Source organism: Hibiscus syriacus, unplaced genomic scaffold, assembly GCF_006381635.1.
Source record: "Hibiscus syriacus cultivar Baekdansim isolate YM2019G1 unplaced genomic scaffold, ASM638163v2 tig00110597_pilon, whole genome shotgun sequence".
In the NCBI taxonomy this organism is placed as follows: Eukaryota; Viridiplantae; Streptophyta; class Magnoliopsida; order Malvales; family Malvaceae; genus Hibiscus; species Hibiscus syriacus.
In genome coordinates, this window is record NW_024062795.1 from 7,331,167 (window position 1) to 7,346,545 (window position 15,379).

A 15,379-nucleotide genomic window follows, 5' to 3' on the forward strand; every position below is an offset into this window, starting at 1 on the left:
GCCGTAGTATGATAGTCGGCTAACCCATCAACGATACTATCTCTACATGGAGAGGCACCGTCATTAAATAAGCCAAAGAAGTAACTACCCCAAACCCTCTTAATATCGTGATCTTTCGCTAAAAGAACACCATTGTTGTCCTTAATAAACCTAATGTTACCTAGATCCTTTTTCCTAATCTCCCTAGATTTTGCAAGTCTGAAGATGCCATTTTGTCCTTCCTTGGTGTCTAATCTCTTGTACATTTCCTCGTATGCCTTATCCTTTGCTTTAGCTATCGTTTTCTTGGCTTCCCGCTTTGCCTCCTGGTATCTTTGTTTAGCTCTCGATCTTTCTTCGTCGTCATTGCATTGTAGAAACTCCTTGAAGCAAGTTATTTTTTCCACAACAATTATTAGGTAAATTAAAAAAAATACCATGCATAGATTTTTTCACAACAATATTCGAATCTCATCACGTGTCATGTTCATGTATACTGTTTACTCTAGATTTTAACAGTGGATTAGAATAATCTGAATCAGAGAACTCCACATCACATTTTTAATTTGAATGCACAGTGATCAGATTCTATGTTAAGTTTGCCAAGCAAATTTCAAAAGTTTAAAACTACACTACCACAAAATGGTCAAATCTTTGATTGCAATTCCGTTCTCCTTCATAAAGTACACAGCAATAGCAAGTAGTACCATCAATATGATGATAATCCAGCTCATTCCACCTGTAAAAATAAATATAAAAAATTTAAAATAATTACACTTTTTCACGTAGTAAAATACAAATAGGTTGCTCCGTTGCAATGGAGTGTTGCCCCCTCACCAATGTCGTGTCGCAGCCCCTTCAGCGACATGGTAGAGAGAGCATTATATCGGTGAACCAAATGCTTTGGTGGTTAGGTTATGACGTTACCCTAGGCAATAGTTAGAGTTTACCTTCATGATTATGTCAACTTTAAGTAATATTTCATTACATTTAATTCATATGAAACGGGGAGACTAACAAGCATAGACTTTGATGGTTGTCGCATGTCTCTTTGAGTTAACAGAAGTCAAACTTAAATTTGAATGCTCGTGTGACATGTATTGGCAAAGACATGTCCCAAAGGGGGTAAATTAGCTTTTAGCTGATGTTGGCATGAGGCTGCAGTGAGGCGGCCATTTTCAATCAAACAAAGTGCTTATGCATCTCTTGAGTCAACAAAAAAAAAAAAAGATCAGGAAAAGGAGCCTACCACTTCTATTCTTGTCCTTGATTAGTGTCACCCTAGCACTCGAATCCAGAGATGCCGAAACAACAGCCCTGTATTCAAATTGCGTCCCTCAGTATCATACTTATTCTTTTAATGAGTGATGCAGAGAATAAAATACAAAACGCATATATTGTGTACAAACCTTGAATCAGGAGAGAATGTCAATGCTCTAACCAAACCAAGGTGAGCTTTTTTTACCATCATTTGAACCTTCATATTGGCAGCATTTATGATAAAAAGGTCTCCCCCAACTATTCCACTGCATGTAAACCAAAAATGAGAAATTACTAATTTTCAGAAAACAAAGGCTTGTGGATAAACGCCATTTAGCAAGCCATGATGCCGTAAAAAATCTACAAAATAGAGAAGTTGCAGGGGGAAACAGATGGGATAATCATCTAATACAGTAAGCACCCGAGAGGTCTTAGGAGGAAAGCTCACAATGGAGCCTTAATCACATTTGTACTCCACTATTTGAGTATGAAACGGATTGAAGATAGCAAAGTAATAGTTCTTACACTGCAAGGAACTTCCCATCAGATGAGACATTGAACGCAGATATAGCATCCCGGACTACTCGACTTGTGCGTATTCTATTCCATGTAGTTGTGTTATATGTTAAAATACTTCCACCATGGTCTGTCAAGAAAAGCTCCTTTTACAACACATAAAAGGACAGAGTCCAATGCTATATCTTTACCTGTGACTGCAGCAATATATAGATGTGTATTCTTATCATTAATTGGAGAAAATCTGCAGAAGGCAAAAACCTCATCCTGTAGTTCATGTAAACAAAATAAACCAATTCAAACCCAATACATAGAAAATGATCAACTCGAATCATCAGAAAAGATTGAAAGTTCTCTAAATATTTCATGACTTCCAGAAATCTGACAAAAGACTATGACAAGCTAACTAAATTATTAGGTGGTTACACATTTAGATAGGGCTTCATTTTACAACAACAAATAGAGAGAGAGAGAGAGATTCGCTTAAAGCTAAATAATCTAGAAATTCTCCTCATTCGAAAATAACTTGAAAAGCTAGCACCAACAGCAACAACACTAGTAAATTTTGATTCACTCACTCACATTTCCCTTTGCTAGAGAAGTAACAACTTTTGATGATGTTACATCCCACACCCTACAAAGGGCACTTCCCAATGAGACGAGAAATTTTCCATCACAGCTGCAATACAAACAGTCAAAACGTGAGCAAATAAATAATTACTAAGGAGTTGAATTTCCCTCCGCTTTGAAAAGCCCCCTCCCTTTAAAGCTGCAGCAGGGGAAACGAAGTTTGCAGGTTCAGAAATATAAATATATATACATTTGTTACTCTGACTGGCACAAACCTAAAATCCAAGTTCTTAACAGATGAAAGAGGTTGAGCTTCATCGAGAATTTTTTCCATGCTAGGCCATTTGAAAACCCTTAAACTGCCATCCTGTACTGCACCAAATCAGAGCATAATATGGTTGTATTGCACCATTTTTCTATAAAAAAAAAAAGAAGGGTGCAAATTGCAATCCTTACACATTATACACAAAATGATGAAATTCAGAAAGTGAACATAACAAACACTAATGGGAAGAGTTTGAATCCAAATCTGGACTGAAAAGAAAAATCCTATAACTTGCTATTACCTGCCTTTTAAAAGTGTAACCACGTCTTAAGTATGAAACCACCACACAGAGCCTATTATTTGCGCTATGGAACCAAAAGAAAGACGTGTAGAATCTACAGGATTAGAGAGGGCACAAAATAAAGGTAATAAAAATGTTATACATTTGGTGCAGTTAATATCTTAGTTTTTTCTTTCCTTTTCCTTTTTCCATCATCATATGTGGTGTGGTTAGGGAGAAAACAACAGTACATCAATAGAACTATAAGTGAAAACAAGATAGAAGTTGAAACTCTAAACATAAGATCACAAAAAAAACTCTAGTTTACGAAGCAATTAATTAAAAGGTGGTAATAAATCTACTTTTAAGCTAATTAGTAATAGGGAATGATTTAATCCTTGATCTAGATTAAAGCTCTAGGGGTAACTAAAAATCACAGCCAATCCATCCATGTCTAATGTCTAATAATTAGTACATAAAACTGAAATAATAAAATAGCATATAAGTACTAGCCCCTGCATCAGTATGTCTTCAGAATCCCAGTCTAAACATGAAGATAACCTTGCTGCGCATTGCCTAATGTGATTCATCATATGACAATACACTAGTATATGCTTTTTAAATTTATAGGGAAACCTGTGGCTCGACTTTGCATTTTTTTTTTTTGATAGAAGTTGGAGGTCTCATTAAAAACTCCCTTCTTATTCGTTCACATACTAAGAAGTATGTTAACGAACATTGGAAGGAAGAAAAGATTACCTCAAATTAAATTAATAACAATACCCAATACAAAAGATTACACGAAATATCCTCCTATGGTGATAAACACCATTACAACAAACACCTTAACCTCATATAACCTCAACCAAAGTCGCAATCTAAACACCTTATTTCTAATTACACCTCCCGTAATAGAATTTAAACAACGCAACAGAACATAAAACAAAATAAAAGCAACACCTGCAACCATATAAACTAAATTAAACCACAAATAGAAAGGCAAAATCTAATTAGATTCGTCTTCTTCAGGAGCCCACGAGTTTGGCTTGAATGAAGGCTCTATCTCATGCACCATGATCTTGAAGGAGTTGTCACCCACCTTCAATTCCAACGTCGCATCAATTCTCGCACCAGCCTTTGCTAGGACTTGAATTTTTGCCCGATCAAAGGATGATGGTGACTGACAGCTTTCGTCGATTGCTAGTAACTGACCCCAACTATCAGCAATGTTCTTGAAGGTATCCCAATTCCATGCGTAAAACGGAACACCCTCGCAAACTAACCATACTCGACGACACTCCAATACCAAACTCTCTGACCAAGCTTCGATTATAGAGAACCACTCTGCGAGAGTCTCTGATTTATCGTTCTTCACACTTCTCAAAGAAGCAGAATCTTCGAAAGTCATTAATACCGCATTTCCAGCAGCTCTCATTAAGGAGAAGCCAGTGAGGCCCTTCGCATGCATTTGTCTAGCGAGATGACTGATTTTGATGAAATTTTTACACCACCCCACTAGACAATAATTCAACACCTGAAGTTTTTCTTCATCAATAACACCTTCGACTTTATAATGCTTCTTCCTCGAATCATCTTCCATCTCGGACTTGTGGAGAACACATGTGGAAGACTTTCTCCAATAGGATTGACGAGGTTTGAATTTAGCGAAAGAAACGCCAATTTTGCTGCCGTCGATATAAGAGCCATTCATTTTTGAGGTCGCTCTCCTTGCTTCTTCGATTGAAGCGAAGCGAATGAAACCAAAACGAACTCCTTTTGCATTTCTTTTATTTGGAATAAAAGCATCAATAACCCGACCATGGGAGCAAAAAAATGATCCAAGCCTCTTCCAATGGATATTCTCTGGTAAATTTTCAACAAATAATGTGTAGCATCCATACTTATCAACATTGCACTCCTTTGTGATAGATTCCCTGATTCCATCGTGAACACCATCAACTGCTGACTTTTCGTCGCAACTCCCAGATTTAAAAGGCACATGAATACTTGGAGATGCTAAAGAGGCTGGATTTGGCAATGGCTGTACTGGAGGAACAGGAGCATCAGAATTAGTAATAATACCTCTTTTAACAACAAGATTCTTCCTTGCCATCTCAATGTGCAAAAGAGACTTCAACTTAGAATCAAAAACCATTTTCTGGATAGCATCCTTGGCAGCAACTGCAAATTCTGCATTTGAGAAGAGAGCGAAACCCTTAGGCTTTTCTCCTTTATAACTCAAATGAGAATCTTCCAAGCCTGGAAGCCATCTCAGAAGATTCTGCAGTTCTCTCTCTTTGACATCTACAGGCAGACCCATAATGAAGATGGTACGAACCTCCTCAAGATGAGAAGGGAGAGATGACGGAGAAAGCGCGTCTGCAGAGGATGAAGGAGTTTGGCCCTTCGATTTCTGCTGGACAAAAGGGACGATTCCAGCACCCCGCATGAAGAAAACCGTTGAAGTAAAAACAACCCAGGGACTTGACGGAACTGTTCTGTTAGCGCCCGACGATGGTAGCTGTGACTGCCGACGATGGAGGCTGTGACTGCCGGCGATGGAGGCTGTGACTGCCGGCGAAAAAAGAAGGGAGTAGGTGATGAATAGAGTCCAACAGGTAGATATAGGACAGGCGATGAGACGCTGGCAAAACGGAAACCAAGGCGTAAAGATCTTTGACGGAGAAGAAGATGCGTCGCCAACAACTGAAAGCCGAAGGTCCTCGTCCCAGATCCACTGAGTTGAAGGCTCACCCTGACGTAATGATGCCTAGAACCGAGATGATGGCGCCGAGACGAAAAAACCTGGAAGATTTGGTGGTCAACAGCCACCGGATGTGGCGACCGACGCGGTGACAAACGGCGGCGGTGGGTGGCGGACGGCGGCGGCGGACAACGAATCAATGTCGGAGGGGAGAATAAATTTCAAAAACGCATGGGATATTTGAAATTTGAAAAACACCTAGGTTAGAGAGAAGCTAGAGCTTCTCTCACTAACACGTGAACTTTTGTGGCTCGACTTTGCATCATTTCAGATGATTTGAGAAATAGCAAGGGCAACAGTTTTCCCGCTTTGTTTAGTGACAAATACTGCAACTGAGTTAATCAAACAAATAGAAACATGAAAGGGATGCTGTACCTCGCCACCAACAGCCAGTATGGAACCCTCACTGTCAAATGTCAGTGCTAACTGTTGACCAACATCTTCTAACTGGGTCAGTACTTTCTCTGAGGCCTTGACACCCAGTTTGTGGACTTCATTACCCTCGGAATCTTTCCACTCAAACAACCTGAAGATAAAAAATAATGCTATGCGATATTCCTTAGACTACTCGCGGTGACAAAACTAAACATAGAACACAATACTAACAATGATGTATATCACAAGGGAGTCAATCAAAAAGGAGCACAATAAATAGCCAAAACCAAGGTTTTGCAGCAAAAATCACACAAGAAAAATCGAGGTGATCCTAGGTGTCTTTACATCTATGAAAATCATATTTTGAAATTAAGAGCAGCAAAAAACCCCTTAACTATATTCTGGCATAACTTCAGGTACACCTTTATAATATAGTCCCACTTCTATGCTATTGCTTGTCCTTTTACGTTTCTAGAGTATGCAAATACCCAATAGAGGCAGAGTAATAATGTTACCTCCAAGGCAGTCATATCATAATAGCAGTCTGCTTCCACCTCTTAATGAAGATATGATTCCTCACATATGTGTAAAAATTTCTAATTAACATATCCAAAAGAATTGAGATTCCTCTCAAGAACTATGTACCAATAACCAACAACTATACTCAAAGGGAACTTTTTCACCAATCTTAAAGATAATAACATTAGAACTTCATAGAAAATGAGTTAAAGAGTTGTGTATCTTTTATATAAATAGAATGGTTGATATGATGAAGAAACTGATTTATAACACTTATTTGGGGGGGACATTCTAAGGAACAGATTATTTCAGTGACTTTGTCCTGCTTATAGAACAATAAAACCAAATCCCCACTAAAAAATTAACTTGTAGCATAAATGGATTTGAGGTGATTCAGACAAACTCACAAAAGAAACGTAAAAAATGAATAGCACCTCTTGTGAATAGTGAAATTAATTTGGTAAAACGCAGAAATGCTTGTCTATCAATCACTCTGTAAACTATAACACGACACTTTAAAATCCTTCAAGGATTCTCAATATCACATTTCCTTTATCTAATTGAGTAAACTGGGATAAATAATACCATAGATGCCATGGAAGTTGAAAAACACATTATAAAAAAGAAGAAAAATGAGTCAACAAAGAAATGAATAAAAGAAAAATAACCTGCAACTCTGTTGAAATGAGCAAAGAATGCCATCTCCATGCGGATGAACAGTCATTCGATAAGGCAAATCAGAACCAGTTTCATGTTTAACCACCTTAACAAATAAATAAATAAAATAAAATTAGAAAAATTTACCATAGCATATTCCAGTGGAAGAAAGAACAAATTAGAAGCAGCAGCTTACAGTCAGAATTAGGCAACATTTCATTTATTCAAAATTACTGAACTAAAAGATATATATCTAATACTTTGAGAATCGCCAATAAAAGATCTGAATAATTCAAACAATTTCTAAAATGAAATCCTCGAAATCTACTTACAGGTTTGATCAGAGAGAGAATTAGAGGCGAGATCAACGTGGGAGACGATGATTGCATTGGGGATGCCACTACGACCTTCACCGCCACCGCCGGCAAGAACGGCGTAGTTTAGAGGTGCACTGTGAAACCCCAAAATTCGCAGCTCCATTGTTATGCAAATCGAGAAATGTTACCCTCTCTAGTTCAAAGCAGCTTCCTTTCACCTTCAACACCCTTCGCCGAAATCGACTCCAACTTAAACTCCCTAAAGCCCTCCCTTTTACTCCCCAAATCCCTTTTCCCATCTTCTCTATCGTACCTTCCCACAGAACATCACCGCTCTGTCTCTCGCCCAGCTATGCTACTTCCATGCTTGAGGCTCCCGTCCTCTGGGCTGGTCGCCTTTGCATTTACTACGCTCTTTTGAAGTTTGGGTTAGCTGGATCTCAGGCTAACCCAGTGGTCTCGTTATCTTTGGACGGAGTTGGATCTTTTTCCTCTTTCTTGTCTTCTTCAACCTTTTCTTTCGAGGTGAGCTTGGATCTGATGTGGTTGTAAGGAACCCAGCCGGCTCCGTAGAACGGAACGCCGTATTTTTGGAGATCGGAGGGGGCGTCAGTCATGATTCTACAATTTGCGTGTCAGAGCAACGGAGGATTTAGGCTTTTATTCGCTGCTGCTGCTGCTGCCTGCTGCCTGCTGCGTATAGTATACTATCATTGTTTTGTTTTGTTTTTTTGAAGAAATCATTTTTTATTTTTAAGGAAGTCTTTTACTTTACAGTCAATTTTTCATAAAACCATTAATATTTGCAGAATACTTTATTTTATAATGTACATTTTCGTCGTGATTCGTTAACTAATTTTGGATTTGGCCTAATTCACTATTTCGTTACCATTTTTTACTAACAATTATTTTAATTTAAATATTTTATTCAAATTAAATTAAATTAATTTAAAAAGTATTTCACTTATGTTTTTAGTAAATATATTTTCTTAACAATGGAGGGCAGTTCTGACTTACAACAATCTAATTTAATGTTAAAAAAAATTGTTAGTAAAAATGTTAAAGAAAATTTTAACATTTTCGGTATAACGCAACCTAAAATATTACGAAAAATATAATATTTTCTACTGTCAACCGAAAATATTATGAACAATGTGTGCAACAACAAAAATTAAAAATATTAACATTTTAGGTTGCACTCAACTAAAAATATTAAATTTTTTCCTAACATTTTGTGTTACATCTATTTTAGCCTTAAATTAGGTTTTTGTCCTTCGACATTCCTAACAATAAAACTAAAAATAAATCAAATTTAATAAAGTTAACTGAAATTAAATTAAATTATTATGATTTCAATTGGCTTTTTATTTTTCTATGAGTTAATTGCATTGTCCTCAAACTATAAGTTTTGTTTTAAATTGACCTTTAATAAATATTTCAATTTTATCCCTAAATTATAGCTCTCACTCTAAATTGATCCCTAAAATTTTGGACATTCCGAATTCATTCTGAAATTACAACTCTCATTATAAATTGGCCTCAAACTTCTAATTTTTTTTAATTTCATCCCTAAATTTTTGAATATTTAAGGAATATTATTAAAATATTCAAAAGTTTAAAGATAAATATAAAATAATAGCCATAGTTTAACTATAAATTTAGAATGTCCAAAAATTCATAGACCAACTTAAAATGAGTAACAATTTATGAATAAAAGCGAGATATTTAACTCCACCTATTTAAAATAAAACTCATAATTGAAGTGTATAATGAAATTTTTTTCTCAATCATGTAAGTTCATAAATTATTCATTTATTTATTTTTAACAAATTGTCTATTAACTTTGGTTATATAAAATATAAATCTTTTCATATTTAATTTATTAGATAATTGCACGAACCATATCTCAGTGGTTAAAGGCAATATTCTTATATCTAGAGATATTAAATTTAAATACTAGAGATTGCAAGGGAATTTGAGTTTTTCATTGTGAAATAATTGTGAATTTTTAAAACAAATACTACATTGTAATCACCGTAAATTAATAAAAAATAATTATTAGCTGAATAATTTAGATTAGACTATACAAATTTATTATGATAATCCGTTCAAATTCCAAACTAATTTTATGATTCATAATGATAAATTTAAATTTTTAATTTTAAATTTTAAATTAAAAGACTTAGTACCTTAACGTGCTAATGGGTATATTCCTTTAATTTAGTCTCAAGTTATTATGATATTTTCTCTTATTAGAGGGCTAGACCGGATGCAAGTACGTACAATCAACGTTTTTGCAGTTGCAAGACAGGAAGGGGAGCATAGGAATATATAATCAACAGTAAGAACACGTGGATTGTGGAAAACCATAATGGCTTGATAGTTGATTCTTCTTAATATGGTGAAATACTTTTGATATTCCCATCGTAAAACACCACAGATGATACAGCTTTTGTCGAGTTACAGTTTGGTTTTGTCAAACGTTAGTGGATGGTTGGACTTTGATGGTTGCTGAAAGCGTTGCCACAGCTTCCCCGACTGTCAAGAACAAGCAATCTGGTCTCATGGACTCGCCACTTTCATCTGATTTCTGCAGTTTTTCCATCACTTCTCCCAGAGGATTCACCAACACAAGCTGTGAAACAAGAAAATCCCAGAATTTTCAATGTAAAAACACATACATACATGCATGCATACAAATGCAACATGATGAACTGCGTTTCTGCAGATTGGGAACTTACCTCAGCGCCTTTCTTTTCGACCGTTTTCTTCAGTTCTTTAAAGAAGGATACGCCGCTCGTGTCGATGCCGCTCACAGCTGAGATTCGAAAACAAATATTATACAGATTTTGAGTTTTCCTTGTGTTTTTTCGGTATCTCATAATTCATGGTTGGAACTTGAAACTGGCTTACCTGACATCTCGAGAAGTACAAACCGGAGGCTTGACTGCTTCTTTTGATCGTCGGCTTCGTATTCTTCGATCCATCTCAATAGCCTTTCGTTCAGATATGTTGAATTAGCGAAGTTGATCGGAGCTTCGACGCTTAGGATTAGGAAACCCGGAATCTTCATCGATTCCTTGTAATGGTGAAGATCGCGGAAAATATCTGTCCCGGGAATGTTCCCCAACATCACTGTCTTCGGCCTAGTAATTTGCAGGAGGATCTTGAAAACAGATATTCCAACCTGACCAATCGATATATAACCACATAACTTTAAGTTGTTTTTCAGGCTTGACTTGTGGGATTGCATATTTATTCAATGAAATGGAAGCAGAGGACTTACTGCAATGGCGAGACCCTCTTGGACCGAGATGAAAATAACACCGAAGAAAGCGCACAACATCACGATGAAATCGAATTTGTCGATCTTCCAAATCTGACAGGCTGCCGGAATGTCGATAAGGCCAACCACGGCTGACACAATGATGGCTCCCAACACCACATTTGGTGTGTACTGGAACAAAGGCATCAGGAAGAGGAGGGTCACCATGACCGTAACCGACATCACGATGTTGGACACCGCGGTTTTCGCTCCGGCGTTGTGATTAACTGCCGATCGAGAGAAGGCGCCGGTCGTGACATAGCAGGAAGTAGAGGAGCCAACCATGTTCATCAGCCCGATTGCCATCATTTCCTTGTTACCATCCACTTTGTAATTCCTGAGAGCAGCAAAAGTCCTTCCTACAGCAATGCCTTCCTGTTTTGATACCACGAAATTTCCCGTTGTCAAATTTACAGCTTTAGATTAGCAGTAAAAGTTAAAAAGAACTTACAGTGAGGGAAATGATGCCAGTAACAAGACCAGTTTTAATTGACAATCCAAGGTGGCTTCCATGAAATTGCAGCATATTCCATGAAGGTGGATTTAATCCTTCTTGCAATTTTCCAATCTATTAATTAGGCTAAATCGAATTAGCAGTAATCCAAAAAAGGAATATTTATTAATTGGAGGGGACCATGAGAACCTACAATACTGATGCCATTGTGCTGAGCTTTGAATGCAAAAACCAAAAGGGTAGAGAGGATGACTGAAACCAGAGGAGCACCAGCTGAAACCCAAAACAGCTTTGGTTTTTTAATGCTCTGCAAATGGCACACACACCCAAGTTAAAGGCATACTCGCTGTAAAAAAGGAAATTACCCTTTGCTGTAAAAACTAAAAAGGGTATATAATTCTATATTAGTATATGATTTCTTTTAGAAAAAACTGACCACCCAGACCATGGCAATAAATGACAAGTGTTATCCATGCAGAGCTAGAAAAGAGTCAAATCATCAAGATTTAGCCTTTCTGATTGGTGAAATGAGTATCTCTTGGGGGCCAGATGTAAGAAAATAGTGAATTTGTAGATGATTGACGGTTAAAACACTGAAAAGTAATGTGATTTTGTCTTGAGTAGCACACAGGTTGAAATTCTAAGGCGGTTAAAAGACGCCGGATTCCATTTAAGGCTTGGAGACAAGTAGAGGAGTAAATGAGAACGTACGACATGTCTCGCAACTAGCAAGAACACCAGGAAGCAAACGCCCATCAGAATGGTTTGCCAAGACCACTGCAAAAAGAAAACACCACAAGAAAACACACCACCGTGAATTTAAGCGACGTTTACATTGAAAAATATTTAAAAACACCATTTAACCTCGTTTGTGTTGTGGAAAACCGAACTCAGAACTGGTACCAAACCCATTTTTTTAGTGAAATGAGTGATTCCGAGAAGGGCTTTCAGTTGTTGCAGAGAAACGATTATGGCAGCACCAGCCATGAAACCGATAAGCGTTGCCTTTGAGAGGAAATCAATGATGAACCCAAGCCTGGTAGATTAAAACCAGAACTCGTCAGAAAAAGGTTGAATCAAAGAAAAAGTTGAAGACATATGGAAGATGAGTGAGTTCACCTTAAAAATCCCAAAGAAGCTTGGAAAAGACCAGCAAAGAAAGTGGTAGTAAATGCTAGTTGAAGGAACAAGACAGGATCATTGACAGGAGATACTTCTTGTCTAAGCATGGAACCAAGTATAAGCGAAGCAATGGAAACAGGCCCTACAGCAAGGTCCCTGGAGCTTCCAAGTACAGCATATACAAGAGGAGGCACAAAGCTGGAATCTTTACCAACAAAAAGGAAGCTTTAATCTCAAAGTTGCTGAAAAAAAGAAGAATTTTGAATCTCAAAGGCAAAGACTTTACTCACAGAGACCGACAATTGGTGGTAAATTAGCAAGCTTGGCATAACTGATGCCCTGTGGGATGGCTAAGCTAGCAATGGTGAGACCAGAGACGACATCGGATTTGAAGAGCTTGAGAGTGTAATTAGGACCCCATTGGAGAATAGGGAATAAGTATTGAGCTCCGAGGACCCACTTCCTCTTGGCCGGTTGGCCTTTGAATTGGCGCAAAGGGTCGTCGGGGAAGAAGGTTTCTTTGAGGGTGGTCTTGAGCTTTTGAATGGTGCTTTCATGGGGTGGTGGGACGACTCTGTGAACCTCCATGGCTATTTCGAGGCAGCTCTGAGGATGTTGTTGATCCGTGTTGTTTGAATTCGAGTACTCCATGGTTTAGTGGGAATCACAAAAACCATAAAAAGGCTTGTGTTTTGTGTTGGCTTGTTTTTTTGGTGGCGGAGCAATGCTTGCAATTTATATGTGTCTCTCTCCTCATCAAATCAAGTAAAAGGTCTAGCAGAAGACCGCTAACGTAATACTTATCAAATAGAATGTTAACACTCTAAAAACATAGAGATGGAGAGAGAGAGAGAGACAGTTTGCCAGTTGAGCCTTATCAATTGCCATTGTTGCCGACTAATGTGTCCAAGTTACCTTTTGATTAAGCTCCGGTTATTGTGCAATCTATTACTATTATTTCACTATTTTTAATAGATTAATTTTTTAATAAAATATTTATTTAATTAGTCATTTATTCATTTAGTTTTGTTTGATTATTCAATTATTTTTTATTATTTTTAAATTATATTTAATATTTTATTTTGATTATGTCTTAATCATCTTTCTTTAAAAAGTAAATAGAACTATTGTCGTGATATTTTTTTTTGCTTTTCAATGATGATATGATATTATTTTATGATGACACATCAACATCTAACGATGTAACGGGGGCAGTCACCTATTAATATTTAAAATTATCATATATTTAAAAAAATTATTTATTTTCTATTGAAAATATATTTTTTACTTCCATAAATTTTATAAATTTTTCTGTTCCTAAAGTTTTAAAAGTCCATTCCCTAGTATAATCCTGCGTTTGTTCCTGTCAGCATCATCTTTAACGTTTTAACGGTTGGAGACCAAAACACAATGGTCGATATAATTTTAAAAAAATAATTAAAATACCAAAATATTGGCACAAAATAAATAGATTACAAATTATTAGTTTACCTTAATTTGTATTGTTTTTACGTGTAGGGATCAAGTTATCCTCCATCATTATTTACTATTGATTTATCTAATATTTATCATTATTTATAAGTATAATTTATATAATATATAAATGAGTTATGGTAAAGATTAATGTATTGGAAAATAATTATTTATAAAATGTATAAATTATGTTTATAAATAATGATGGCATGTATTAGATAATAAGTTAAATACACTTTATTTCACTCAATTGTTAATTTGATTATAAATGATCTTATAAAAAATTATAAATTAGTTATTCAATTAAAATAGTATTATAAACGTATCATTAATGGTATAATAAGAGTTTTCATTCTCAAAATTTATACATTATGTCAATTTGATCCTAAATTGAATAAAATTAATCCTCATATTTAAAATTTTTATCAATTTAATCTTTGTTATTCTCCTAGAAATGTTATACTACTTTCATGTTACTTTATTGGTATAATAGCAGTTTAAAACTAATTTATTGTTACTTTATGGTAGAATGCAATTATTCAACTATTGTTTTGATCCGATGGACTTGTTTGATTTGATTGCATAAAAAACTAAATTCATATAAACTTTAAACATGAATGGTTAAATTTATTATTTTTTTAAATTAGGACCAAATCGATAGAATGTATAAATTTTAGAGACAATAAATGTCATTATACTAGGCAAAAGAGACGTTTGTTTCAATTTTAAGATTGGAGCAACATGTTTATAATAATATTTTAATTAAATAACTAAATTATAACTTTTAAAAGCGACTCGTTTGTAATCAAACTAATAATTGAGTGGCTCTATATGTATTTTATCCAAGATAGTAATGGGTGAGAAAGTAAAAGATTGAAACTTAACCCTAACAATTACTAGAAATAGGATTGGATTATAAGTAATTATTAACAATTTGAATTTATTGGATGGCGGAAATGAGAAATGATTTGCATAAATCAAGACACGTTTTGAGTTTTATATGAGGAGAGATATGTAGTAACGGAATGTATAAATTCATGATTTAAGTGTGAGAATTGATGGATTTAACACTTTTATCACGTCAAGTAGATTAAGCAAATAGTGTTTTTACGGGGACGTGATTCGGAAACTTAAATTTTTAAGGGTCGAAATATCTTTCATGTGCCTCTATTATAGGGAATATAATAATTTAGTTCCAATTATATTATATGATCAATTTAATCCCTTGATTTAGGGATACGTTCAAATTTATTTCTCTATTATTAAATGGATTGATTTACTCAAGTTAGTTAAAAAAAAATAAAAAAAACCTAGTTTTTTTTAATTATGAGTTAATTACACCATGCATCCTCAGACTACGACTCTCATAATAAAGTAGTCCCTAAACTTTTGAGCATTCCAATTTAATTGTCTAACTATGACTCTCATTATAAATTTGTCCCCAAAATTTTGAACATTCCATTAACATCCCCCAAACTCATTCAAACTTATAGGGATGAAATT

The 15,379-nt window shown here is 35.6% G+C and overlaps 2 protein-coding genes across 2 annotated transcripts; both read right to left on the minus strand.

Annotated features, from left to right (window-relative positions):
* Window positions 1-399: 399 nt before the first annotated feature.
* On the minus strand, window positions 400-7,633 carry LOC120134441 (SEC12-like protein 2). The gene is made up of 10 exons (XM_039150875.1): window positions 7,518-7,633; window positions 7,197-7,291; window positions 6,010-6,160; window positions 2,601-2,692; window positions 2,338-2,434; window positions 1,947-2,022; window positions 1,765-1,885; window positions 1,389-1,505; window positions 1,229-1,296; window positions 400-718 (listed from the first exon to the last, which is right to left on the minus strand). Exons 1-10 carry the CDS (start codon window positions 7,572-7,574, stop codon window positions 612-614), a joined length of 981 nt encoding a protein of 326 aa, XP_039006806.1. The 5' UTR covers window positions 7,575-7,633; the 3' UTR covers window positions 400-611.
* Window positions 7,634-9,832: 2,199 nt separating this feature from the next.
* Window positions 9,833-13,112, minus strand: LOC120134440 (probable sulfate transporter 3.3). The gene is made up of 10 exons (XM_039150874.1): window positions 12,694-13,112; window positions 12,401-12,608; window positions 12,146-12,317; window positions 11,993-12,058; window positions 11,475-11,588; window positions 11,279-11,395; window positions 10,789-11,202; window positions 10,416-10,689; window positions 10,244-10,320; window positions 9,833-10,137 (listed from the first exon to the last, which is right to left on the minus strand). The coding sequence occupies exons 1-10, from the start codon at window positions 13,052-13,054 to the stop codon at window positions 9,979-9,981; spliced, it is 1,962 nt and encodes a 653-aa protein (XP_039006805.1). The 5' UTR covers window positions 13,055-13,112; the 3' UTR covers window positions 9,833-9,978.
* Between the last annotated feature and the right edge of the window lie 2,267 nt (window positions 13,113-15,379).

Excerpts from the sequence above, each read along its gene's own strand:
- LOC120134440 (XM_039150874.1), bottom strand. The coding sequence starts at position 13,054 with ATGGAGTACTCGAATTCAAACAACACGGATCAACAACATCCTCAGAGC. Across the intron at positions 11,589-11,992 it reads TGCTAGTTGCGAGACATGTC|AGCATTAAAAAACCAAAGCT; the intron begins GTACGTTCTCAT and ends TGCCATTTGCAG. Across the intron at positions 11,396-11,474 it reads AGCACAATGGCATCAGTATT|ATTGGAAAATTGCAAGAAGG; the intron begins GTAGGTTCTCAT and ends CCTAATTAATAG.
- LOC120134441 (XM_039150875.1), bottom strand. The coding sequence starts at position 7,574 with ATGCAATCATCGTCTCCCACGTTGATCTCGCCTCTAATTCTCTCTCTG. Across the intron at positions 6,161-7,196 it reads TCATTTCAACAGAGTTGCAG|GTTGTTTGAGTGGAAAGATT; the intron begins GTTATTTTTCTT and ends TTTTATCTTCAG. Across the intron at positions 719-1,228 it reads CAAGGACAAGAATAGAAGTG|GTGGAATGAGCTGGATTATC; the intron begins GTAGGCTCCTTT and ends TTATTTTTACAG.